General features: G+C 49.1%; 2 protein-coding genes across 22 annotated transcripts in view; one reads left to right on the top strand and one right to left on the bottom strand.

The window, feature by feature from the left end:
• Window positions 1-25: 25 nt before the first annotated feature.
• TCHP (trichoplein keratin filament binding) lies at window positions 26-23,508 on the top strand. 3 transcript variants are annotated; one of them, XM_073790204.1, is made up of 14 exons: window positions 26-180; window positions 1,505-1,698; window positions 2,701-2,911; window positions 3,521-3,577; window positions 4,950-5,018; window positions 5,910-6,083; window positions 6,920-7,032; window positions 7,217-7,283; window positions 8,386-8,558; window positions 9,405-9,486; window positions 10,858-11,043; window positions 11,626-11,769; window positions 12,812-12,875; window positions 22,966-23,508. In XM_073790204.1, exons 2-13 carry the CDS (start codon window positions 1,505-1,507, stop codon window positions 12,842-12,844), a joined length of 1,503 nt encoding a protein of 500 aa, XP_073646305.1. In that variant the 5' UTR covers window positions 26-180; the 3' UTR covers window positions 12,845-12,875; window positions 22,966-23,508. The 3 variants fall into 3 exon arrangements, with proteins under 3 accessions (XP_073646305.1, XP_019806117.1, XP_019806116.1); XM_019950558.3 differs by lacking the exon at window positions 22,966-23,508 and adding an exon at window positions 15,470-15,958; XM_019950557.3 differs by lacking the exon at window positions 22,966-23,508 and having other exon boundaries at window positions 12,812-14,396.
• The window catches only part of GIT2 (GIT ArfGAP 2), a 46,955-nt gene continuing 43,522 nt past the window's right edge, over window positions 23,377-26,809 (bottom strand). For 14 of the 19 annotated variants that reach the window (XM_019950324.3, XM_019950326.3, XM_019950329.3 and 11 more), the window contains one exon: window positions 23,377-26,595. In XM_019950324.3, coding sequence (XP_019805883.1) covers window positions 26,383-26,595 — 213 coding nt within the window. In that variant the 3' untranslated portion in view covers window positions 23,377-26,382. The remainder of the gene's footprint in view (window positions 26,596-26,809) is intronic. The other 5 variants (XR_002179454.3, XR_002179455.3, XR_012325210.1 and 2 more) reach the window with 5 other exon arrangements.

The following is a 26,809-nucleotide window of genomic DNA, read 5'->3' as shown; positions in this document are numbered from 1 at the left end:
AGGAGGCTTGGCCCTCGCGGCGCTCCGTCGCTGACCCGTTGCCCCGGCAACGAGCGGGGAAACGGCCGGCGTAGGTGCAGCTCTGCCCGGAAGGGTTGCAGCGGGCCGGACTGGGCTCGGTTGGGCCATGCTGCAGCTCGGGCCGGGACAGCCTTCGAAAATTCCGGGGCGCAGAGAAACGTAAGTCGGGGGTTTGGGCTCGGCCGGGGGCCGGCTTTGAGGCCGGGACCCTCAGAGTCCCGCTGCAGTCGGCCCCGCGCTGGCGGGAAGCGCGCCCGCCGTCGCGGGACGCGATCGCAGGGAGCCCGAGGGTTCGGCTTCCCGTTCTCACTCTGCTTCCCGCGCGCTCTGGGTCCGACACTTTCCTCTGTAACCGCTTTTGTTACAGAGGGAGGCGACTCTTTCAGGGAGCAGCCCAGCTTGTTGGTGGCAGATCCGGGACCGGAATCTTAAGTTTTCTGACTCCTGGTGCAAAGATCTATCCGCGGGCGTCTCACAGGGCAAGGAAAACAGTTTGTCAAGCCTGCCACAGTCTGAAGACAGATCATAAACTGGCAGCCTCAGGCTAAACTCGGCCCATAGACGCAGATCATTTTCCTTCGGGATCGGAGGACTCTGAGTTTGCTTATTCAACAGAAGCTCCTTAAGCATTGTCACAGCCAAGCACTGTATGTAGACCTTGCACATAGGGCAGCTTTTGGACCAGGGGAAAAGGTGTCCGGAGTGAGACTGGTTCTGCTTTCAAGTTTCCAGCTGTGTCCCCAGATTACTCCTTGACCCATGCAAATTGATTCCTCTCTCTGGGTGGTGGTTTCTCCATCCGTAAGATGAGGGATCTCCCTCCATGCTAATCCAGAACACTTCCAGATGTGACACCTGGATTGGGCCACTCTCTGAGGGTTGCCGAAGCCAGGGCATGTTGGTCCCAACAGGCAGCCTCTTGCAGTCTACAGAGCCCAGGCACTCATCTCAGACTAACATGAATTAGGATCCCAGCTCTTCTATAAATTTCCTCCACTTCCTGGTTTTGTGATCTTGAGCAAGTCATTTTACCTCTTTGAACTTAAGTTTTCTCACCTGCCAAAAAATGGGGCGATAGTAACAATGAAAAAGATCGTATATGTCAAGGGCTTGGCACACACAAGTATTCCTTAAATTATTATCTATGTTACCTTAGGCAGAGCATAGAAGTCCCCAGTGTACTTGTCCAGCGTTGCCAGGACTGGTTCTCTGTCTCTGTCTGCAGTGCCCTTCATGATGTCTGGCTCACAGCCCAGTGCAGTCCACGCTTATTTAAGTAGATGATTTGCAGTCCTGATGACAAGTCATTTTTAAAATACTGGTGCCTGGGGGCCTACACTAAGACTTTTTGATTTAACTAGTCTGGCGTGGGGCCCAGGCTCTACCAGGCGATTCCAGTGTTCAGCCAAGGGGTGAGGATCACGCATTAAAGGGATGAGGGGTTGCAGCAGGCTCATTTTCTTACCACTGCTGTTTTCCTCAGATGGCACTCCCCACACTGCCCTCCTCCTGGTGCAGCCGGAGGCTCCCGGATCAGCAGGCTGCACGACAGCAACGCCGGGAGCAGGAGGCCCAGCTTCGGCAGCAGTGGGATCAGAACAGCCGCTACTTCAAGGTGTCTGACATCTGCAGCTCCAAACAGGCAGAATGGAGCTCCAAGGCCTCCTACCAGAGGAGGTAATTGTGTGGTGACCGCCATCAGTTAGGGTTGAGGGCCACTTGCTGTCAGGAGATGTGACCTTAAGGACCTGGGGGAGTGTGGCTGGACAGCATGGATTACCTGCACAGTGATGTCTTTCCAACTGGAAATTGAAAGAAAGATCATCAGTGAAGTAACGAATTCGCACTGAAAAAGATAAAATGAGAAATGTATGTAGAATGTGGAAGTCTCCTTCGTAACCCCATACCCCCAGGAGAGAACCACAATGAACTGTCTGGTGCATATCCTCCCATACTCTTCTCCATTTGTGTTTGTGTGTAAATATATATACACATATACACCCATTTTCTGTAGAAATGCATGTAAAAACATCGAAGTTAAAAGCATAGGTTTTAGGGGCTTCCCTGGTGGCGCAGTGGTTGAGAGTCCTCCTGCTGATGCAGGGGACACGGGTTCGTGCCCTGGTCCAGGAAGATCCCACATGCCGCGGAGCGGCTGGGCCCGTAAGCCATGGCCGCTGAGCCTGCGCGTCCGGAGCCTGTGTTCCGCGACGGGAGAGGCCACAACAGTGAGAGGCCCGCGTACCGCAAAAAAAAAAGCATAGGTTTTGGAGTCAGACAGACCTAGATAGAAACCCTGACTGTGTCACTTGCTGTATGAATGAGCTCAGTTTCCTCATCAGTGAAGTGGGGCTAAAACAGAACCTACTTTATAGGATTTATGTGATGATTAATATAAAACCATCCGGGTATGTAGTACCTGGTACACGGTAACTGCTCAAATAACATTAGCTGGTACCGTTAGCACGCGCATATATAAGCCCATTATACATTGTCTTCTTGCAAAAACAAGATTCTATTATGCGTAGTGGTTCTGTCACCTCTGTTCACTTTGGCTGGAGGAAACCTTCCCGGGTCACCACATTCTGTCTGCCTCAGCCTCTGTCACCCACACAACCAGCCACGTGTTACCTGTGCGGCTGTAGCACATCTGGTTGATGGTGGCTCCTTCTTACCCAGCATGTATGCCTACCAGCGGGAGAAGATGAAGGAGGAGGGGAGGAAGCGTCTGGAGGCCCGACGGCAGAGACTTAGGCAGCTTTTGGCGGAGGAGCAGGACCTGCTGGCCAGAGAACTGGAGGAGCTGAGGCTGAGCATGAACTTGAGGGAAAGAAGAATCCGGGAGCAGCACAGGAATCTGAAGTCAGCCCGAGAGGAGCAAAGGAAACTGGTAAGTAGCTTTTTAGGAGGCTGCAGAGCGGGAGTCCCCAGCCTGTCAGTGATGCCACGTGGGGTCCCCTCGGGGGCTCTGACCTGTTAAGACCACACTTCACTCCAGAGCCAGTCGGGAAAAGTGCTTACTCTGAGTTGTTCTTTATGTGTGTTTTCCATGAGTCATCTCTATTCTCTTTGGCCCCTTAATCATTACATCTGAGTCCTTTTTCTTTATTCTAGTTCTCTGGTCCCACAAAGGGCTGGGAGTGGTATATTTTATCTTCCAAAGTAGTCGTGTGCGATGGTGAGCCCCAGAACTCTGTTTTTAAGCCTGTTGTATATTTTGAAACAGATCTTTAGTGTCTAGGACCCATCTGTAGCATCAGATTTGGGCCCCCTTTTGTCACCATTATAAGAGTCATTTGTCAGCACTGTGTGCTTCCAGTCAGGTGTCTGGCTCCCAGCGCCGTGGGTGTGAGGCATGTGGGAGGTCTGAAGGGCAGGCACAGTGCCGGGTGCTAGTGGAGGAGGTCTTAGCCTGAGCTGACTTCTATTGTGGGTTATCCAAAATGTGGACAGATTGGAAAAGTGACATCAGGCTTCCCTCTTTGTGTTTTCTTGACAGATTGCTGAACAGCTTTTGCATGAACACTGGAAAAAGAACAACCCCAAACTTCGAGAGGTGAAAACCAAGGAGATCCTTCTGTTGATTTGCCTAAGTAGATGAAGTCATGTTTCCCGTCTTGTTTCTAAGCTTGCATCTTGTGCTGGGGTGAAACAGAGATCACTCCAGCCACCTTGAAAAGAAGCCCCACACAGAAGATCTGGGTCATTCGGTTAACAGCTACAAGTGGCTGTGAGGTTGGGACGTCTGATAGGGAGGGGGGACCCCAAGGGCAGAGGCTGTGTAGGCAGAAGGGGCCACCTTGGACGGCCTCATACGGTCTTCCCCTGGAAGTGCTGGGGAGCGCCTGCGTGATTTTAAGCAGGGGTGCAACAGGGTCCCAGCTGCATTTTGGGGAGCAGCAGCTTTGGCAGTAATGTCGAGGTGGGGGGGAAGGGGTGATGTCAATTGAGGGGTTGCTGCCGCAGCCCAGGCAAGTAATGGTAAAGGTCAGAACTGGGGTGGCAGGAGAAAGGGGGACAAATCCACAGGCTTCGGGGCAAGGAGAGAGCGGGGCGTCTTGGCTGGGGTGACATCACTCAGCAGAGATTGGGCTAGAGGGAGAGAATCCCATGAAGGATATAATTAATTAGTTTCAGTGTATAGTTTGTGTATCCACTTGGTGTGTTCACTTGTGTGCTCATAACTTCATGTAGAAATTGCCAGTCACAAGTACTAGAGCGTCTGGCTGCTCTGCAGTGCTGTGCGGTTAGCGCTAAACCCGGGAGGACTCCTCTCCCCAGCCATTTGTAGATTTCAGTGGCTCCTCCAAGTCATGTACTCAGATGTTTATTCAGAACATTCAAGTTAGTTGCAAAGGTTTACATGTGTGAGCTGAGGAAGAAATTTAAAACTTTTATAAACAATTTCCCAAACAAAAGCTTTTGGACAGTGGTACAATTCATTTTCTGATCCAAAAGATTGTTTAAACCCAAATCTCTTATTAATTACCCTAAATTTGTTGCATCTATTGATACAGGTAGTGCTTGTTTTTACAGCTGCTCTTTTGCAGAGGGAGTACTGGGGAGCCAGGCCAAAGGTTGAGTCTGTTCCTCATCCAGCTTCTGCCCTGGGGCCTGGCAGGCTTTAGACCTACCAGGGTGGCCTTTGAGATTAGATTTCCATTTCAGTGTCTGCTGACCTGTTCCGGCTCAGCCCCAAGGGTACTGGAAGAAAAGTTTGTTACTTTTTTCCAATTCTTGACATGGTTTAGAATTGACTGGTCCTTTGGTTTTCTAATTGACTTGTAATCAGACTGTATATGTTGGGGTCACCATGCACTTACTTAAAAGACACCTGGCCACATTCCAGGCCATGACACTGTACTCGGCAGTGAATATGTGTCCAATGAATCAGTTAGGAAGTTTATTCTCTGCCTTCTCGTCCTCAGATTGAATTGGAACTTCACAAGAAACATGTGATAAACTCTTGGGAAACACAGAAAGAGGAAAAAAAACAGGTGTGGTATGTGTTGGGAGACTGTCTCCATGTCTTTTTTTTTTTTTTTTTTGCGGTATGTGGGCCTCTCACTGTTGTGGCCTCTCCCGTGGCGGAGCGCAGGCTCAGCGGCCATGGCTCACGGGCCCCGCCGCTCTGCGGCATGTGGGATCTTCCTGGACCAGGGCACGAACCCGTGTCCCCTGCATCGGCAGGCGGACTCTCAACCACTGCACCACCAGGGAAGCCCTGTGTCCATGTCTTTGAATTTGTTTCTTGTTTTCAATGTTAATGACTCCAATACAGGAATAGACTTTTTCTCGGTTTACTTAACACATGTTAAAACTGAATGTTTGCTGCTCTTATGCAGACAAGAATCCTACGTGATCACTCCCAGGGGCAGAGTAAGACAAGGCGTCCAGGGCTGGTTGATGGTAGACGCAACATGCATCCTTAAAGGTTGTTTCTGTTGCAGCACCCTCTTTTGATGTAATTTACGTCATAAAGTCTCAACCTTGGTTTATAGCAGCAACTCTGGGGATAAAAGTCCACACCTCCGTGGACCCATTGCTTCACCTCTGGGTTCATTTTGGAAAGTGTTTTGTTGACTTGCGGAAGGGAAGGAACCCTGGTGTTCTTGAGCCCCTCCTCTGTACCAGGCACTGTGCTGAGAGCCTCCCCAGCTTCGTCTCTGAGGGCAGCACCACTCCCGTGGTTCCCACAGTGAGAATCGAGCCCAGGAAGATGCACCTTTGCCTGGGCCACACAGCTGATAAGTGCGTGGCCTCCTCGGGTACAGATGTGTTGGAATGAGGAACGGGCCCTGAGGCCTGCTGACCGGTGGTGGGGAGCTGGGTCTTTGCCAGCTCCATGCTACAGATACTCACCCCCGGGTCCCTTTGGCTCCATGCAGCAAGAAGCCGCCGAAGAGGAAAAGGAAAAACGGTATGAAAATGAATATGAAATGGCCCGACGGGAAGCGCTGGAACGGATGAAAGCAGAAGAGGAGAGGAGGCAACTGGAGGGTAAACTGCAGGCAGACGCGCTGCGCCAGCAGATGGAGGAGCTGAAGGTGAAGGAGATGGAGGTGAGGGCGAGCCCCGGCGCCAGGGCCTCCTCGCTCGCAGATCCTTCTTGTTAGGAAACGGGCGTTTAAAAAGCTGCGCTAAACAGAGACCATATCCGGGGGGGCGATTCTAAGAAGGGAAACAACGCTGGGCTCTCCTTCTGACATGTGCTCCCACCTGTGGTTCTTTCTGTGCCCAGATTCTAGAGTGTCAACCGTCAGGAGATAACACGCGTCCCCTCCGACGTGTGTAGAGAGGCCTGCTGTCCGAGAGCCTCCTGAGTACTTGGATTTCAAGTGCTCTTAGTAGACTTGACTTAGTCTGATGATCCAGCACACAGCTCTCGCGGGAGACTAGCAGTTTGGGGGTCTCAAGGCACAAACCATGAGGATCTTTGGTCCTGGAAGCTGTTTTGAGAATACTGTGCACAGTTGCTCTGAGGGGCTGGATCTTCTCATGCAGGCGAGGGGAGCACTCCCCCCTTCCCCAGGCCAGAATGATTCAAGAACTAGATCCTTTGTGCCCACTACGTATTCTAAGTGCCGAGCACTGGGCTGGCTGCTAGGGATACAGCTGGGAGCTGTATCGGGTCAGGGAGACAGATGTTTAGTTACAACAGGCTTGGAAAGTGCAGGGCCCTGTGGGAGCACGGGGCAGGGGTTCATCCTTGTTGGCAGGGTTGGGAAGGCCCAGCAAGATGAATGAGTGAGCTGGGCCAAGGGGCTCAGAGCCCCGGAGGTGGAAGGGGATCCTGGCACCAGGTGGCCAGGCCACCCTTGTTGCGTCGTGTCTGCTGAGGGATGAAGGAACTCTGATTCTCATGCACTTACCTGGGCTTACCGTCTTGTACCCATAGGCCACCAAGCTAAAGAAGGAGCAGGAGAATCTGCTGAAGCAGCGCTGGGAGCTGGAGAGGCTGGAGGAAGAGCGGAAGCAGATGGCAGCCTTGTGGCAGAAGGCGGAGCTGGGGTGCGTGTGAGAAGGACCCCCAACCGCTCGCCTGCCTTCCCCAAGCGGGCGAGCCTCTCACTTTCTCAGACGTGCAGTGGTAACCCTGAAACCGAACGGGATACAATCTGCAGAAAGCAGCTGTCTAACCTCTGCTTAATTCTTTAGGAAACACTGAAGGCAACCCATATTTTCTCATTTCTAGACGCTTTTTGAGACATCAGTATAACGTGCAACTCAACAGACGTACACAGCAGATCCAAGAGGAACTGGTAAATCTGAAGGGACAGCCTGGCGTTTCTTTCACTTTCTTTTGAAAAGCATGTTTTCCATTGCTTAGTAATGGGTGCGTTCTCATAAGAAAATACCAAGTGAGATCCCCCCTTGACCAGCAGCCCCCGCAATCCCTGCCTCTCCCAGAGGTGTCTGTTTGGGTGTACATCTTTCTAGATATGCAGTTGACCCCTGAACCACGTGGGGGTTAGGGGTGCTGACCCCCACGGAGTTGAAAACACACGTACTGCTCTCTCTGCCTCAAAAACGAATTGATAAATGACCCACTGAAGGGCAGGAAGCTAAAACAGTTTGGTTAGAATCAGGACTCAAACCCTAGTTCATTTCAGTCTACCTACGGTACTCTCTAGTCAAACACTTTTCCCACACTTAGTTAATTTAAAGATCTGTAAAATAAAAATACTAGTATATTTATTGAAAAAAATCTGTAAGTGGACTCACACAGTTCAAACCCATGTTGTTCAGGAATCAACTGTATTTACATACACATACAGGGAAGTGGTGAGTTTGGGGGGTTTTCAGTTTCATTTTTAAATGTACTTGAAGTGGCATTGCACAGCATAGTACCTAAGAGTACACCTCAGGCTTCCAGACCAGTGTTCTTAGACTGAGCTTGTTCTTTTTGACTAGCTGCTCGGTATTCCTTGCAAGTATTTTGATGGGCTCCCTCACTGAGACCAGACAGGAGAGTTGCTTTCCCACCCCAGTCGCTTTCCTCTTACGGAACAGCTGCAGTGAGCACTTTGTGCATATATCTCTGTGCATTTGTGTCTCTGTAGCTTATATCCTGTGAAGTGGAATTGCTGGCAAATTGTGTTCTAAAAAGCTGTGCTACCAGATGTGTCCGAGGGCAGAGATGAGCATGTGGTGGCAGAGGGTCTCTCCCTGTGGGCAGAGAAAAGCTCCTGGGCCTCTGTGGCGTCTAAATCATCCCTACGTGATCACACCCTGCCTGCTCTGGAAACAGCCCATGTCTTCCCAGAACGCCTGCTTTCAGTGCCGAGGGGCTGGCAGAGCTGAGGCTGTTGCTACTGCAGGGCTGGGCACCGTGCCCACTGCGCTTCCTCGTCCTTCCTCTAGGAGGCAGACAGGCGCATCCTGCAGGCGCTGCTGAAGGAGGAGGACGAGACCCAGCGTGTGCACCTGGCCCGGAGGGAGCAGGCCCAGGCCGATGTGGCCTGGATGAAGCGGGTCATCGAGGAGCAGCTGCAACTGGAGAGGGCGCGGGAGGCGGAGCTGCAGATGCTGTTGAGGTGAGAGGTGGCATCCCGGCCTCTACTTGCACCTCGATCCCCGCAGGTCAGCAGGTCGCTGTGAGGGTTGTCTGCTGTTGATGAAACTCCCATCCTTGTTCCTCTGTCCATCATTCGTGAGGAGCACATCTTTGCTAGTGGACCTGGCTTGTGGGGTGTTTCCCTCGGGTTATTTAAGGTGGAAGCCGTTAGGGTTTAGAGTAAGGATCTGTTCATCTGAGATCTTAGAAACTTGAAAGGAAATGGTTATAAATTATGGAGACATTGAATGCTTCTTAGGTCTATATGAATGGGTCTGGATCCTAAAACTTAATCTGGTAGATTGAAGTTCTGGAATAACAGGTAACACTTACTGAGCACTTACCGTGTGCCAGACACTGTGCTAAGTGCTTTACGGTCCTCCTCCTGTTTAATCCTGACATCCAGCCCAGTGCTGGGGTCACAGAGTACTTGGGTCACGGGGAGTCGAGGCAGTCACTCACTTGCCCCAGGCCACAGGGCGAGCTAGAGTAACCGCAGGAACATGGTGACAGAGCTCAGGCACCGGCGTGCCCCTCCTCTTCTCCAGCCCCGATGGTTTCATTCACTTCAGTGTTTAAATGTCCTGGATGCATGTCTTCACCAGTGCTTTTTGTAAGGAGATGGAGTGTTAAAAAAGGGAACTTAAAGTGCTTACGATACTAATACTTTCTGTGAAGTTGTCCTTCCCTGTAATCTGCTGTAAATTTATTTGGAGGTCGGCTGCACAGAAGGTGTGTGCTACCTGGTGCCTTGGAGCCCTGTTGGTTCTCTTCTACCACCGGTGGTGGTAAGGATCCAGCTGTCATCCTCTCTGTGTCTCCCTAGGGAGGAGGCTAAGGAAATGTGGGAAAAGAGAGAGGCAGAGTGGGCCCGCGAGAGGAGTGCTCGAGACCGGCTGATGAGCGAGGTAATCCGGGAGTGGGTGCAGGTGGCCGGGCGGGTATCGGGTTGGTGACCACGTGCTGACCCTGCCAAATGTTCTGGGAACAGAGTCCCCTCTGGGCATTTTCAGTGGACTTTCAATATCATTATAAAAGTAATATACGCTTACTAGGAAAAAATTCAGTACAGAAAAGTAAAAAAACAGTCACCATCTACATCATCTACACAGCCACTATTTATTTCCTTCTACGCTTCTGTTTCTATGGATAATGTTTTTTCTACATACTATACTGAGCTATTTGATTTCAATCATTTTATTATACTATTATATCTTCTTTGTAAATGTCATTTTGATGGCTGTGTAATATATCTTGTGGGTATACAGTAGTTTGTTTTTCCGTTTCCTTTTGTGGATCCATTTTTTTTCTGATTTTGAGCTGTTATATATTACTGCAGTGAACATCTTGGTGCAGAAGCCTTTTCCACATTTAGGATTTTTTTCTTGGAGTGCAAAACCAGAAGTAGACTAAGGAACATGACTGTTTTATTTGTCATATATAAGTAGTGCATTATAAGACACACCCCAATTCAAAGGAAATCTTTTGGGGGAAAAAAGGTCTTTATTATCCATGTATTGGAAGTTATCTTAAAGTGGTTTAAAATGGAAATTATATTCTGTGCATGCCAGCATGCTACATTTTAGAACCCATGGGAAATCTGGTCTCAACTGGTGCTTTTTCACTTTTGTGAATACCAGATACTCTCCAGCATCTTTTTATTTTTTTTCCTCCATTTAAAATGTTCCTCCTCATTGTGGCCACTTTACATGTCCACCCCAGAGAGCATGACTGTTGGGTATGGCAGGTGGCTTCCTGCTGTTCCTGGTTCCCAAGTCCTGACCATCATGTGGACATAATCCTGCTCTGGCCAAGAATCAAACACAGCAGGTTTCTGCTGCTTTGAGCAGTAAATTTAAATCCACAGGTTGGTGGGATGACCCAGACTCTGCCTCTGGCCATCTACGTGGCTTGTGATTTCTTACTTTTTCTAGAACTCACTGATAGGGAGTGAGAGTCACCTTGTTGCTATGTGTCTGTGCCCTGGGGACGGAGCTCCATCCCTGCCTGCTTTGATCTCTTTGGTGCTTGGCTGTCTCCATACGCACAGTCCACGTGCACTCTGTGTGCGATGGGGACGCGTGGGAAACGTGGCCGATTGTTTGGACCGATCCCGTAGTCTGGGCTTGCCTTCATCTTGGTGTATATGGGCCTGAGGCTGAGGATTAGGCTGGGTCTGGTCTCCATGTAGCTGCAGCTGCAGACTGTCCATGGCTGGTAGAACAGGCATCTGTTAAAGTCTAACCAAAATCTTCCCTCTTCCTTTCCGCTGAGGATAGGTTCTGACAGGAAGACAAAAACAAATACAGGAAAAGATTGAACAAAACCGACGGGAGCAAGAGGAATCGCTGAGACACAGAGAGCAACTTATTCGAGATCTTGAGGAGGCCAGAGAGTCAGCTCATCGTGAGAAAAAGGAGAGCGAAGAACTGAAATCGGCCAGGAAGCAGGAGCTGGAAGCCCAGGTGGGGCTGAGCCCTGGGATGAACGCACGGGCAGCAGGCCCTGCTGAGGCTCCTGCACCATCATGGCACAGGGTTCAGGGACCCTTGACTTATTTCCACAGCCTGGCCTGGACTTTGTCCAGGAAGCCCACGTTTGGGAGCTCAGAGCATCCCTTTTCATTTCCCACTGGAACCCTGACCCTCCTGGTTGTAGCTCCAGCCCCGCTCCGGGTCCTCTGTCTCCTGTGGGAACAAGGCTGCTGTTACCGTTCCTTGCCTCTTTCCTGGCTGCATCTGCAAGCACCTGGCTCACTGGCCACAAGTCTCTTTTTATTCAATTCAGTACCTAATAGTTAACACAGAAGGATCTTCCCAACACGTGGCTATGTCCAGAGCTTTTTACAAGGTGCATTTTACCACACACATAACCTCTCCAGTACCATGGTACCACTCAGTACCATGAATGTCCTTCCCATGAGGGCACTGCCACCACTAGCACTGAGCGCTGATGCTCCAGTGGGGGGACCTGAGCCTCTCCCTCTGGATCAGAGGCAGGGTTCTGCCCTGTGGCCCGTCCCGGGTGACTTTGCTCTCGGTGGCCAGGTTGCAGAGCGCCAGCTGCAGGCGTGGGAAGCGGACCAGCAGGAAGAGGAGGAGGAAGAAGAGGCGAGGCAGGCAGAGCAGCTCACAGACGCCCTGCTGCAGCAGGAGGCGAAGATGATGACCGAGCAGGGCTACCGGCCCAAGGTAGGGAGCGCAGCGGACGGCGCTACTGCTGTGCTGCTCAGCCTGGCCCTGCTCTCCCAGGCTGGCTTACAGCCCAGGGCGCAGGGCTGCTTCCCAGCAGCTCAGATTCTTCCTTGCTCCTCTTCTCGTGTGTTTCTTCCTTTCTCGACTGGTAGGGAACCTTGACACAGCGTCTGTTTCAGTCCTTCATTGGACCTCAAACAGCCCTTGTGGCAACTTTGCTCTGGCTTGGGCCGCTGCCCAAGGACTGAGGTCCTGACTGCTAAGCTGCGTGCCTGGCCACCCTGTTCGGGATAGAGAACAATCCAAGAAGAGCTTTGCCGTGGCTGGTGAGAGGTGAAGGCGCAGTGGTGCTGGGTCCTAACTGTCCAGACAGCAGAGCCCAGCTGACCGGGGTGACCAGGGGCTTGTTTCCCTTCCTCTCCTGCCATCGGCACCTGCGGTTACCCATCCCTGTCATCTAATCCTCTCCTTCCTGCTTTCCCTGCCTCACGAACTACTTGAGTGACCCCCGATGCGGGGCATTGGGGGATCACAGACAAGCAGAGGCTGTCACCCCTGCTTCAAGGGAGCTGATGACTAAAGCACCCAGGAACTGACTGAGGGCTCAGCAGGCGTGTCGCCTTTGTCCCTCCTTTAACAGGGCCACTCTGGCGTTCTAACAGAGAGGCCAGCTCCTCTGTGGTCAGAAACTCTGGGAAGCTGATGAAACAGAGCAGGTACCACACCTGCTGCAAAACGTCAGTGTCCTAACTGGCCAGGGATCTCAAGGCGCAGGGAACAGCATTTTCTAAACTTACTCCATCATGGATCAGTGAGTGTCTCAGATCGAGGTCTCAAAGAGCCACGTGAAATGTTACTTAGGGCTGGTACTTAAAAAAAAAAGAGGGCCTCATTTAGGGCCTAGGGTTAAAGACTTTTCAGCTCTAAATGAAAATAGCCATTTATACTGTGCTTGTAGCTCTTTCTTAAAATGAGATTAATTTCCAGCGCTCCAAAGACTGCTGACCTAATCAGTCTTATGTTTTCTTTCTCTTCTCAGCCTTATGGACATCCCAGAATCGCTTGGAACTGACTCTGTTGATACTGTAAGCACAGAGAGCAAGGTTGGTGAGGCCTCTGACATGCAGCCGCCAGACCGTTTTACGTGTTCTGTTCCAGCGTTCGGGTCACTGTAAAATAGTTCAGCGAGCCTGTTCAGTTCCACAGTTAAACAGAGAGAGGGTCTGGCCAGACTTTAAGCTGTGATGGATTTGCAGCATGCAGCAGGAGGCCCTTTCCTGCCTTCCTTATCCTAGAAAGGGGCTTCATAGTTAACACATTGACAGTGCTGTCACAGTCTTGTAATATGTTGATAAATAATGTAGATTCTAAGTCAATGCTCAGAGTTACACGTTGTGTTCCACGACAGGATACATGGTTTCCTGTTGTCTCACCCCTAATTGTCAACCTCCAGTGAGGACTCCAGCTAGAGATAGAGAAATTTTTCAGTTTTTAAAATTGCCATTTAAATTTAACTCTTCTATTGAAAACAAATTTGTGGGTCTTGGTACAGTTTATTAATTTCAGGATTTATTAATTTAGTTGTCCCAAAAGGATCACATCTTGTTTTATGGAAGAAAAGAACTATGAACCCTGAGACAGTCTGATGTCATCCATGGATGCTTTCTAAAAAGGTGGTGATAAATGAGTCTTTCCTCCTTAAAGAAGCATTTTGGTAGAATTTCCATAGAGCATTGCGTGGGGGCAGGGGGCGATGATCCCAATGTGTATGTAACTGAGCCTCAAAAAGGGACCTCAGAGGGGCTTCCCTGGTGGCGCAGTGGTTGAGAGTCTGCCTGCCGATGCAGGGGACAGGGGTTCATGCCCTGGTCCGGGAAGATCCCACATGCAGCGGAGCGGCTAGGCCTGTGAGCCATGGCCGCTGAGCCTGTGCGTCCGGAGCCTGTGCTCCGCAACGGGAGAGGCCACAACACTGAGAGGCCCGCGTACCGCAAAAAAAAGAGAAAAAAAAAAGGGGACCTCAGAAGGTCACCTGGTTGGCTAACCTTTTGGCATGACACCTTGGACCTCTAGTGTCTTGGGAAGGGCTCAGCTATATGCAGGCTTCTGGGATTTATGTGCCCAGAGGAAGGGGCACTGAACCTGAAAAAACGAAATCAGACTCAACCACAGATCGGCCAAAAATCTGTCTTCCCACTGTTCTATCAATGTGACATAGTCCTAGATTTATCTCTATAAATAGCTGTAAGTTCCTTGCAGCAATAATCATATTTTTATGACTTGTATTGTTTTTCATGTTCCTCCTCTGAGGTTTCAGTTTTCATTACATTGTGTTCAAGATTCCATATCTCAGTAAATTACAGCTAATTACAGGGCTGGGTTCCAGGTTATTAAAACGGTTTATTAAAAAATCCCGAGTCTAAGGGCTGCATTGCCTTTCACTTCCATTGTGCTGTAAAAACAAATTGAGCTGCGAACTGTATCCTTAATCTGTTTTTCACTTTCTTGTCTTACATTTCTTTGGATATGATCCCCTGAGCACCACTGTCATTATGTGTGCTCATATTTACTTCCCTTCTTTCAGGTGTTCATTAGTTGTGAAATAAAGTTCTGGTTTGACAGCATTGCTTCCAAGCTTTGTCATTGTTGCTTTTATTAATTGCTGCAAAGTGGGTTGTATAGAATGATAGGTTTTTTTGTTTTTGTTTGTTTTTTTGTGGTACGCGGGCCTCTCACCGTTGTGGCCTCTCCTGCTGCGGAGCACAGGCTCCGGACGCGCAGGCTCAGCGGCCATGGCTCACGGGCCTAGCCGCTCCGCGGCATGTGGGATCTTCCCGGACTGGGGCATGAACCCGCGTCCCCTGCGTCGGCAGGCGGACTCTCAACCACTGCGCCACCAGGGAAGCCCAGAATGATAGGTTTTTACTGATTTAATCCACATCTCTTACAGGTTTGAATATTTTCTATGGTCACATTTTCTAGGTTATATTCATTTTTCTTGTGAAAGTGGTATTGTCTCTCATTTCCATTGGAGCCTCTCCTAAGTAGGCTACAGGGAATTATTAGCAGTCATACATTGTCCAAGCTCCAGGACAGAATCGATGTGGACAGAATTTTTTTTTTTCCGCCACGCCACGCGGCTTGTGGGATCTTAGTTCCCCGACCAGGGATTGAACCTGGGCCCTCAGTGAAAGCCCAGAATCCTAATCACTGGACCACCAGGGAATTCCCCCAGATTATCTGTCTTTTTGTTTTTTTGGCCATGCTGCATGGCTTGTAGGTTTACTGAATATTTCTTATTTCTTTGAGTTTTTTGTTTTTGAAGCCTGGCAGGAATCTTATTAGCATTAAAGATTACATTATATTGGTTCTACACACTAATATATTTAACTGTTTCCATTCTAAACTGGGCCTCAATCTTTGTTTCCAGATTTAGAGATTCCACTGTCTTACTGTTTCTGGCATAGCACATACTCTTCTTAGCTCTTATCTATTGATTGTGTTGTAGTTATATACGTACACATATATTGGTTTTATTGTTTTAAGCACCTTTTTCTACTGACTGTAAAATTAATAATTTATAGACATTCTATAGCAGATTCTTCTACAAGGTTCAATTCCTTTAGAACAGATGGTGTTGAAGCCATTCCTAACATGTTCTGTGTGTAAACGATTCTCACTCTTTTTGCTCCCTCAGCACATATCCTGTTTAGGGTGGATGCTCTGTGAGGCCTGGGGAAGTTAAAAAGCTGAACAAGAACAGGCACAGGAATCAAACAAGTGCATGGATAAGCAGGAGTCACTGGCGGGCACAGAGCCAGTTGTAACTCGTGGGACTGCAGGAACCATGTGTGCCATAAATATATTCAGTATATCCACATTTCCTTATGAATATAATGAATATTTTTTCACAATCTGGGTTTTTAGGTAGTTTTCAGTCTTCATAAAATATAAAGCATCATTATAATGCCTTCAAAAGCATTAACGTCAGCAGTGCCTGCTGACCTTGCCGAACTTCAGCCGTGAAGCCACCTGGAATTTTATTTTATGGAGTTTGACATTGTCATGTCTTCATTTTAGAGGGTTTTTTACTTTCTGACTTAATGTTATGATCACTCAGAAGTTCTAAAAGGTAGAAAAAAAAATCTACCTCAAAGGATATAAGCATGTGATTTTTTTTTTTTTTTTTTTTTGTGGTACACGGGCCTCTCACTGTTGTGGCCTCTCCTGTTGCGGAGCACAGGCTCCGGACGCACAGGCTCAGCGGCCATGGCTCATGGGCCCAGCCGCTCCACGGCATGTGGGATCTTCCCAGACTGGGGCACGAACCCGCGTCCCCTGCATCGGCAGGCGGACTCTCAACCACTGCGCCACCAGAGAAGCCCAGCATGTGATTTTTTAAGTTAATTTTTTATTAAGACTTTATACGTAAGTATTTCATTTTTGGGGTGCTAATATAAATGGTATTAATGATGGTATTATTATTTATTCATTCTCATTTGGCTTCTAATTTTTTTCTTTTAAAAATGGTGTTTCTTGGACTTCCCTGGCAGTCCAGTGGCTAAGACTCAGTGCTTCCAGTGCAGGGGGCACAGGTTCACTCCCTGGACGGGGAACTAAGATCCCACATGCCATGTGGCAAGGCCAGAAAGTAAATAAATAAAAATAGTGTTTCTATAAACATATGGACACATAACTTATGTTGCACACATTCAAGATTATCTCTGGCTAGATAGCTAGAAGAACTATTTCAGCCTTACAGTGATGATGATGGGAAAGCCTTGTTTTATGTTGTGACACTGTCCTTGTAGGGCTTTGGCACTCTTTTTCTCATTTTGGTTATTAGCTGACCTAAAAGACTTCTCTTTTGCTCATTTTTTTCCCCCTAAACACCCAATCCTCCATTTCTATGCAGAAACAATTATGGTAGAGAACATTGCCGTGTTGAGAGTTCCCCATGTGTGCGATTAACCAAGCCGTGTGGCACTGTCATTCATGCTGCTGACTTGTCACTCCTGAGACAAACTGAACAGCCTGGCTTACAGTTACCATACACATTCTTGACGATACAAGCGGGGTTCTTTGGGCACCTGTGCAGAGTTGCTTTGGCCTCTGCCAGCCTGTCAGGCCCAGGCACCACACAGGCCCTTCCTACATGATGTGAGCCAGGTCCCTGGCATCCAGTGCCATGTACACATCGATAACTCCTGGATCTGTATCTCTGGTCCTGACTCCTATATCTGCTAGCGCTCTGACATCTCCACTATATGTCCCAAAGATGCCTCAAATTCAGCACAACAAGAATAATCAAAAGATCTCTCCTAAACTCCCATCATTAAACGAAACAACAGCAACAGCCATCTGGCCCTCCTGTGGCGTTCTCAGATAAGTGAATGGCATCACCATCCACCTGCCCGCTGCAGGAGCCATACCCCAGGGCACTGAGTCCTGCTACTTTGACCTGAAATCGCTGAGTCCATCCACTTTGCTCCCTCTCACCACCATCTATCTTTCATCCCTACCACTGACTTCTGCCTGAAGTCACCCATCCACCTCACTTTTCTCTCCATCCTGCAGATCTTTTACAAACACACACCTGAAATGAAAATCTTCCACTGTCTTCAATGGTGTCCCTCTGCATTTAGGACCAAGACCCAAATCCTCCCCTGGCCTACCAGGCCCCACAGTGGCTAGCCCTCCAGGAGCCCTCCCTAAATGCACCAAGCTGCCCCCTAGCCCAGGAACATAAGTAACAATCAGACTGGAACAAAGATGTTCCTCATAGCATTAGTTAGAATAGCAAAAACTGATAACCTATATGTCCAACACGAGGAGGCTGTTTGAGTTTGGGGTATTATACAGTGAATTAAAATGAAATGGAATGCTTAAAATTTTCTGAAAATTCTGGAGAAATGTTCATGCTGTGTTAAAAAGCTGATCAAAAGCAATAGCTACGTAACTTCATTTTTAAGGAAACATACTATTACTTTGTGGGTATTTCTCAAAGTTGGGATAATGGGTATTTCTCATTTTGGGTGCTTTTCTATATTTTCCACAGAGAACATTTATAACCTTTGAAATGAGGGGAAAATGTTATTAAAAAAACAAAGAAAAAGGCAAATACTAGATAATTAACAAAACTACAAGATAAACCCAAACTAAATAACCCAGCCTCTATTCCTTAAGGAGGTATTTCCTACCCTCTGGCAGGAAAAATTAAGGACCCATTTCCAAATATGGGTGTGGAAGGTTTCTGGTCAGGACACAGTCCTACGGTGGGTTCTGGGGCCCCTCCCCATGACCTCGGTCTCTGAACAACTTGGATGGGTATTACGCTGAGTGAAAAAGCCAATCTCAAAAGGTCACATGCTATATGGTTCCACATATATAACATTATTGAAAGGAGAAAATGAGGGAGAACAGATTCATGGTTGCCAGGAGACAGGTATGACTCAAGGGGCAGCAGGAGGGAGGTGTCTGGTGATGCAGCAGGTTGTATCCTCATGTGGTGACAGGAACCTACTTGCGTGGTAAAATGGCAAGAACTACACACACACAAATGTGTCTAAAATCTATGATATCTGAATGAGGTCTGTGATTGCACCAAAAGCAGTGTCCTGATTTTGATACTGTACTATAGTTATGTAAGATGTCACCATTGGGGGAAGCTGAGTGAAGGGCACAGGGTACAGTTTTTGCAATTATTTTGTGGGTCTACGATTATATCAAAATAAAACATAATAGTAATCTAGTGTAGGGAAGGTTTCTTAAGACCCAAGGCACACTAACCATAAGGAAAGGATTGATAAATCTGACTACATTAAAAAAGCTTATCTTCAAAAGACACCTGAGAGGGAGGCATGCCCACAGAATGGGCAAGGATGTTTGCAACACAGATAGCAACAAAATGTTCAGAACATTAAAAAAAAAGAAAACCCTCCTATGAATAATTTAAAAAGAAAAAAAACAGCACCTAATGAAAAATAGGTAAACACTCAAACAGGCACTTCACCAAACAGGAAATCTAAATGGCTATGATAAACATGGAAAAGCACGCAGCTGAATTATAGATCAGGAAATGCGAATTAAAACCACTAGATACAAGCCCACTGGATTGGCAACATTAAAACTGCTTATTACACCACTGTTGATGAAGATGTAGAACAAGGGGAAATCTCATCTTCTGCTGGTACAACCCTTTGGAAGACAGCATGGAAACATGTTACAGTTTGGAGATGCACATCTCTATGACCCAGGAGTCCCACGCCTAGGTATACATATACCCTACGGAAACATACAATACATGTACCAGAAGATATATTTTTCAAAGCAGTATTTTTCATAAGAGCCAGAAACTAAACTCAAACGTCCATCCATAAAATACTAGATAGATAAATCATGGTGTATACGATCAGTGAAGACTGCACAACATGGGGAGTGTACTAAATAGAGCTACACACGCACGTTGACCTAGATGAATCTCAATGTGAAGGAAGAAAAGCATACATCAGTGGCTCCGGTTACAAGTTTGAAAACAGGCAAAAGAAAGCTCTTACTTAAAAAGGGGTGCACACAGGTGTTCAACCAAAAGCAAGGAAGCACTAAAGTCTAGGGAAGGAAGGACCCATGGTGCCTTCTAATGCAAAGGCAATGCTCTGTTTCTTGACCTGGTGGCGGAGACACAGGGGGCCACATTATAATTCTGCATGGATGCGTTAGACATATTTCTGTACATAAGAGTCCAGGTTGGGGGAGGTAGGGTGAACAGAATGGAGGGAGAAGGGCAGAGGCTGTGGCCCAGGCTGGCCCGGGTTCCTGTCCTGATGCCCCACCACTTAGAGGCCAGGTGACCCCTCTTTGGGCCAGTTCTTCTTCATCCATGAAAAGTGGAGAATGGGGATGTGAGGATGGGTAAGATAGATACCGAAACCACCAAGCTCAAATGGACCTATTTTTCCTGCCAAGAGGATCCCCGCCTCCTCCCCTGCCCAGTAAACAACCTGCCAGTGGTGGAAGCACCCTCATCTCTGCTGCTGGACTCTGGCAGGATTTCCACCTTGCTTGAATAGGAAGAAGCAGGCCGGATAGGCTGCGCTCCTCCACTGAGCCAGCTTCCTCCCTCCCTCCCTGAGTGCAGGGAGTCCCATCCAGTCCCCTGGAGGGAGCCCCCCTGGCTTCCAGCAGCAGGCACAGGGCTGCTCCTTCCAGAAGGACCGACCTGGGTGCCTCTACCATGCCCTGTGGGATCTGTGAGGCCCTGAACTGTTGAAACAGCTGAATTGGGCAACATCCTCCACTCACAGATCAGAGTCTGACTTTGAGTAGTGGTTACCAAATGTCTCAATTTGAAACAGACAGAAAAGACAAGAAATACTGTGGTAAACGCGGAATTGGAAGACAAAACAAAAACTTGGTGTTCAACATTCCTTTAAATTCCCCCGGCACCCAGGGTGGGCAGAAGACCACACAGAGACCAGCATCCTGGCCTTCCTCTCTGATGCTCCCAGGCAAGAGGATTGCCGCTGAGTCTGCCCCACACCTCCCTCCCACCTTACCTCTATCCAGGTCGTGGCCATTCCTCACCCTCTTCTGCTTCCAGAAGGTCTGCTATCTGCCACATTCCTGCAGCCCTCATCCTGGAGGGTCCACTGTGCCAGGAAGAGCCCCATGGTTGAGCACAGGCCCTGTGCTCTGACTTGCTCCGCCACCACTAACTGGGCCTCAGTTTCCTCATCTGCAAAATGGGGGGTTGTTTCAGTTGCTACCATAGAAAATTGCACTTAGCCCAGTGACCGCACACAACGAGTGCCAGTATGAACTCAGCCCTTCTGGTCTGAAAGGAACGGGGTGGGGTAGGGTGGGGAAGTATTGAAAGAGGGAGAGGTCCTGAGAGGGGAGGGCTGGGAGAGGGAAGCAGATAGCAAGATGTGGGGCGAGGGGGGCTAAGAGCCACTCTTAGGCCATTGTGTGGGTGGGGATGTATGTGCAAATTTTAAGACCAGACTTCCTGTCCGTAATGTGTCCTGGGCTCCTGAGGAAAGTAGGACCTGGGAGAAAGATGGCGCTTACAGGACTAAGGCAAGAGAAGAGGCCAAGGCTCAGTGAGAGGTAATTACCTGGGGATCTGAAAGGGAAAGGAGGTGGAGAGAAGGCTGAGGGCAGGGGCAGGACACAGAGGGTGGTGCTACAAGGGCTGGAGAGGAAGGGAGGGGAGTGAGGGGCCTGAGAGGGAAGAGAGGGGAAGGTGTTGGGAATGGGTGAGGGGTGAAAAGGGATTTGGGGGAGAAGATGCACTGGGGTGAGAAATGGGCTGGGAAGTTTGGGGAGCGTGGTCAGGGAAGCTGTGCTTGTGAACAAGGACCTGGGTGTGGGGGAGGGAGGATGGTATGTTTGGGGGGGGCAGGATGAAGCAGGGCTTCACTGTGCCTTTCCTTGTCCCAAGAGGCCCCTCCCCGGGGACCTGCTCTGTGGTGAGCTGCCACATGCCCCCGTAAAGCTATGAAGGAATCCGTCCCACCCGGTGTGGCTCTGGTTTCTGGTTTGGTGGCCACCTCTGCCCGGCGTCCGTGGGCCATGGGGGCCGGCTCCTGGACAGCCTCGCAGAGTGTCAACCTCAGATGGCCTCTGAGCTGTCCCTGTGGTGAGGCCGCCTCTGTGAAGCCCCACGGTTGGGAAAGCAATGCCCATGGTGCTTGGGAGCCAGTGGACAGTCCTGCCAGTCGGTCGCTCAACAAATGCTGGAGGGGTCCTGGTGCCTGGGGCTCAAGGGTGAGACACGTCTTATGGGCACAAGAAGACTGTGCCCTGGTTACTTACTAATGCCTTTTATTCACATAATCTCACATCACCTCTTACACAGACGTTCAGGGATGCAGCCTCCCCAGGCTTCACCTCCGCACAGAGGCCATGTTCTCTGAGCTCCTTAGTCACAGACCCCTCTAGGGTCATGAAAACCCACCTTGGCTGATTACGAGGAAGACACACCGGACTGACAATAACTCACATGCTCTCCCTCATCTCTGGATGCAGGACGTAACCTCAAGTGTAACTTCCTCATCTGTAAAATGGGAACAACTCCTCCTGCTTCATAGGGCTGCAGATAGGATTCAACAAGTTAATATACATAAGGAACCCAGCACAGTGCCTGGCACAGAGTAAATAGTTGATAAATGTGAGCTTTAATTATAATTATTACAAAAACATGGCTAAAAGTGATACCGACCAGGGTTCTTGGCCTTCCCCAATCAAGAGAAATTGACTAGAGGCCAGACATGAAATTCAGGCAAGACTTTATTGGGGCCCCTGCTGCAGCCGGGGGGAGCGAGAACAAACAAGAGTTTCCCTGGCTTGCTCGCTAGCTGGCAGGTGGGGCAAGCCTGTTCCTTATATGGGGTGAGGGTAGGGATGTGTCCAGAGGTCTAGCTGGAGGGGTGGCTTAGGTATTTTACCTCCCCTTTAGGTGGTGTTGAGTGCAGGGAGCATGCTCAGTACCCTACTTTTGCTCCCAACACGCTGTTTTTGCTCCAGGCTCTTCAGAAATGGCAGTTTTTGTTTTTTTTTTTTTTTTGTCTTTTTGTATCTTTTGGGTCCAGAATTTGCCCCAACTGCCCATGCACACAGTGATTTTTAGTCGAATATAGTTTCTCTGTATTTTGTAGCTTGAGGCGAGGTGGGTCCAGGTGCAAGCTTTGCAACACTGCAGTAAAGGGTCCCAGGTCCCAGGCATGTCTCGAAAGCAGAAGGCAAGGAGCTGTGTGGTGTTGGTGACGGGGCCTAAAAATGGCCTACAGCGGTGCTTCTCAGAGTGTGGTCCCTGGACCACCAGCAGCAGCATCCCTGGGACCCTGTTAGAAACGCAGATTCTTGGGTCCCTGCCCCAGAGCTGCTGAATCAGAGATGAACAGGAGACTTTCACAAGCCCTCCAGGGGCTCTGATGCTGGCTCACTGGAGAACCCCTGCCCTAGGAGCTGCCTCTGGGAGTGAGCTGATGGGTCTGAACTGCGAGGTCCTCGGACGAGCTGGATCACACAGAGAGGGTGCTCCATCTTCCCCGGACTTCTCGCTTAGAAAGGCACCCGTGCTGCCCCACCCCTTCTTCCGTTTGGGAAAAGTGCCCCAAGTCAGCCGTCGGGAGGACAGTTGTTGGGGACTGTGGGTATCCTTGTTGAACCCAGTGTGAATCTATCCCACAGCTCTCCCATGTGAACCCGCACAACAGCCCGGCTCTGAAAGTAAAAGACTGGGGGCCTCGAGAGACCGAACTGACTTCGCCACCCGATCGCCTGCCCAGGAGAAGTGAGGGCACCTGTGCTTGGCTGGCTTTCGCTGAATTTACAAAATTTAACGTGAGGAGTAAATGCATCATGATAAGATACATGGAACTGATTCCCTGATGCAGGACTTCTCGTAAGAAAGCTATCTGCTGAGCACAGAGGAGGAAAAGGTCATCCTTTCTGAAAACAGACAGAGCCCCCCCAGGGTGGAGGCACATTTGATACCATCTCTTATCAAAGATGAGGTTCTGTGGGAAGAACTTTCTAGGAACGTTGACCTAGTATCTGGAAACATCAACTTATTGATGGGAAGCATAGAATTACCACAAGGACACTTACAGAGCCTGTTTATTGCATAACTAGCAGGCACAAATTCCAAAACGATTTTACAACGCTTAAAGGGATGAACAATAATTACAGGAATAGAATGTACAACAAACAGGAAAAATAAGTACAGAATAATGGGTGACATGGATAAAACACATTGGAATAAAAGGCATTTCATTTTTCCTATGCAGCATTTTCTTTTGTAAAATCAAGGTGACCTTCAACCGGGACAAGGAAAGAAGGAAAACTCTCTGCTTTGGGAGCTCAGGGTGGCTGCGGAGGACACTCATGCCGGTCTCACTCTGGTTCCGCAGCTTAAACCGCTGGAGGAATTGGAGGACAGCTCCTGAGTTGTGCGTTTATAGTTCCAATTGATGAGATGCTGTATTTGGTCTTTGGGCCCGATTCATTGTTCTTTGGCAATAAGAACTATTTGCATGCCGAGGCAGAAGATGACTTCAGTTGAAGGAGCTCAGGGGTGGAGCCGTCTCCCCCAGCAAGTGGCAAATGCCGGTTTCCTACCTCCGACCTCTCAGCTCCGAGGGGCTTTTGAGGGGGCGGGGATTTGAGAATCAAGGGTAAGAGAATGACATTACAGAACGCAGACACTAGTGCAAGGCTGTGGAACCCATGTGCAAAAGACGGTGAACGACTGTTCAGACAAGGTGCGAGTTGTCCGCAGGCCCCGGGGACCTCTAACCCCGGCCTCTCAGGGCCGAGGAAACGGGCAGGGCACTTTGATGAGAAGGACGAGCTGTGGCCCTCCTGTCACTCCACCTGGGAACTTCCTTCCCGGGTTTTGGCACTGTGGGTTAACAGAGCAACCTCCTGTGGTGTTCTCACAACGGGAAATGCTTTGGTGGTCCCCACGTTCCTTGACTTTCTCCAGGGGCACGAAACAGCGTCCTCCACTGCAGGTCCTGAGTGTTGGAGTGAAGACACCACTTCACCCACCGCAGGCGACTCATTATGCAGAAGCCCGTCCTCCCCGGGAGGCCAAGGGCACTGACTCTGAACTGCTGCTGGGCCTTTCCCGAGGAGCCCATGTAGGCCTGGCAGGAGGGCACGTGTTTGCAAGGAAGAGGAGGGACAGCCCGGTACATGCAGCATGCAGAAAAGGTTCTCAGACAGTGCTTGAACTTAAGGTAGAAGACATTCCTCGAGAAGGCGTCCCCTCAGCATCCAATAAGAGCACGGCACTTAGGTTTGTGCAGACAAGTCTTGGAGATGTGGACCCTTTCCCCACACTACTCAGTGCAGCAAAAGCCGGCGAAAGCACCCATTCACAGTGACTTAGTAAACCAAACACCATTGCGGTTCTCCTCTCCGACAGCATTCGGTCACACTACAAAGGTGTTTGTGAATCAAACAGTTCTGTGAAAATACAGGCTTATTGAGAATGTTTTTAGGCAACTTTGATTATTTTGACTTTTTCACGTGTGTGAACGAGCGCTATGGGACAGAAAAGATGGGTGAAACAAGGACTAACAGCAACTGATCACAGGGTACAGTGGCCACGCTACAGGTAAGGTTCAGAGGCTAAACCGGGGGAGACCAGGGAAGCCAGGCCCTCACACTACACAGCAGAGCTGTGAGCTGGCAGCCTAGAGGCCTAAGCTCACCCACACGTGTGCCGTGAACACTTTTAGATGAGTTGCGAACATTTACAAACGGAGAGACGGCACAAAAAATATCTGGTGTCTCCTGACAAATCAAAGCTCCAGCAACCCCAGGCCCACTTTTCCACGTGGCAGCCTGAGTGGAGCCAGGGAGATGCTGTGACCACTGATGTGCCACGGGCTCCCCCACTGTCCCCTGCCCTGGGCACCTGGCTCGCTTCACTCACCAATGTCACTACCACCTGGCCCCTCTGGTCTAGGTCAGGGTCTGAGCCACACCCACACAAAACTGCGGGAACGAGCAGGAAGGAATATGCTTTAGCTTTTAGAACAACAAAGCTCTTTTTACTAACTTGCTCCCCAACCAGGGATCGAACCCACACCCCCTGCATTGGAAGTCCCTTGAAAGGTGATGTCTAATTGTGAAGTACCAGTGAGATAATGGAAGAGAAGCGAACTCAGGTGATTGTACACATCTTACCTCATAAGAAGTCCTTAAAGGTGGCGCGATATGCGAAGCAGATCGTGTGGGAAGGCTTTAGGCGGCTAGAGGAGTAAGGGGAGCAGATCACTGCTCCTGTCACCGTTTATGGCAGTGCTATCTGAATGGGGAGGGACAAAATTAGTTACGGCTCGTGGGACTGAGGCTCCACAGAGTGTGCGTGATAACACGGCCAAGGGACACACGACAGGGAGCATGAGTGCTTATCGGATGCCATGGGGACTTGAGGATGATAGTAAAATAGAAATAGAAGATAGGATCAAAAAATTAGATGAGAGAACACCTCATATGATAGAACAGTTAAAAGAAATTGAACACTTCATTGTTTCCTTCCAAGAGAGATTGTTACACTATTTTTAGAAAGTGGCAAAGTCCTTTCTCTAACATGCCTGCTTGGAGATACCCCAAACTTAAGAGATTCTGCAGTGGAGGCTGGAAAATCTGCTTATTGCACAATACTTGAGAGGGAACAGACAATGCTGACTTTTTTTTTTTAACCCAACTCTCTCCAGAGAATGTTTCAGTAAAACTCTCTCTTATAGTTTTAGCCATAGGCAAGGAGTCTGAAGGGATGGAAAAGTTCTAAAATACTCTAAACAATGAAGATCTGCTTTTGGATATCTATGATCATTAACTCGACGGTCACGGACAGCACAACAGCACGTCAGAAGGTAAACTGGCAAACAGGCACAAGTAAGGCAAGTGGGTTAAATTAATAGTTGAAAATTTGTTAGAAAACATGCAAAAATAATACTGAATTTTCTTTTAAAAAGTTTTAAATTTTCATTAAACGTTTGTTTCTGTAAAAATTGGAAGAGTTCCATGTCTAAATTGGAAACCGGACTTAGAAAAGCCTCAAAAACAGAAGGGCCGGGCCAGCCCTGCCATTCAGTTGTTGTTCTCTTTGGTGGTGATGGTGACCAGCTGTTTGGCGGCCTTGGCGATGTCGTACGCACACTGGATGACCTGCTGCGTGACCAGCTGGATGTCCGTGGGCGGGCCCGGGTCGCCTGGGAGGGTCTTCTTGCACTCCGACTGGAGTCGGTAGGCACTGGATGTCAGTAAACGGAGGGAAGTCCTCACCATGTCGGACCTGGGTTTCTAAACAGAAAAACATAGGCATTCGCCATGAACTGCAGGGTGGATGTATCCGAGAGCACGGACAAGCATTCCTCAGAAAACAACTCAAACTATTCCACAGTGAACAGCAGTTCTGTCCAGCACTTTTTCACTGAGGGTGCTCGGAACATTGCAAGCTTGGCAACCCACAGTGTGGCGGATGCTGAAGGGCTCTGTCTCAAAGGTCAAAGTGCGT

Source organism: Tursiops truncatus, chromosome 13, assembly GCF_011762595.2.
Source record: "Tursiops truncatus isolate mTurTru1 chromosome 13, mTurTru1.mat.Y, whole genome shotgun sequence".
Lineage (NCBI taxonomy): Eukaryota > Metazoa > Chordata > Mammalia > Artiodactyla > Delphinidae > Tursiops > Tursiops truncatus.
Note: the sequence above shows the minus strand (reverse complement) of the source record. Positions and strands in the feature narration are given on the sequence as shown.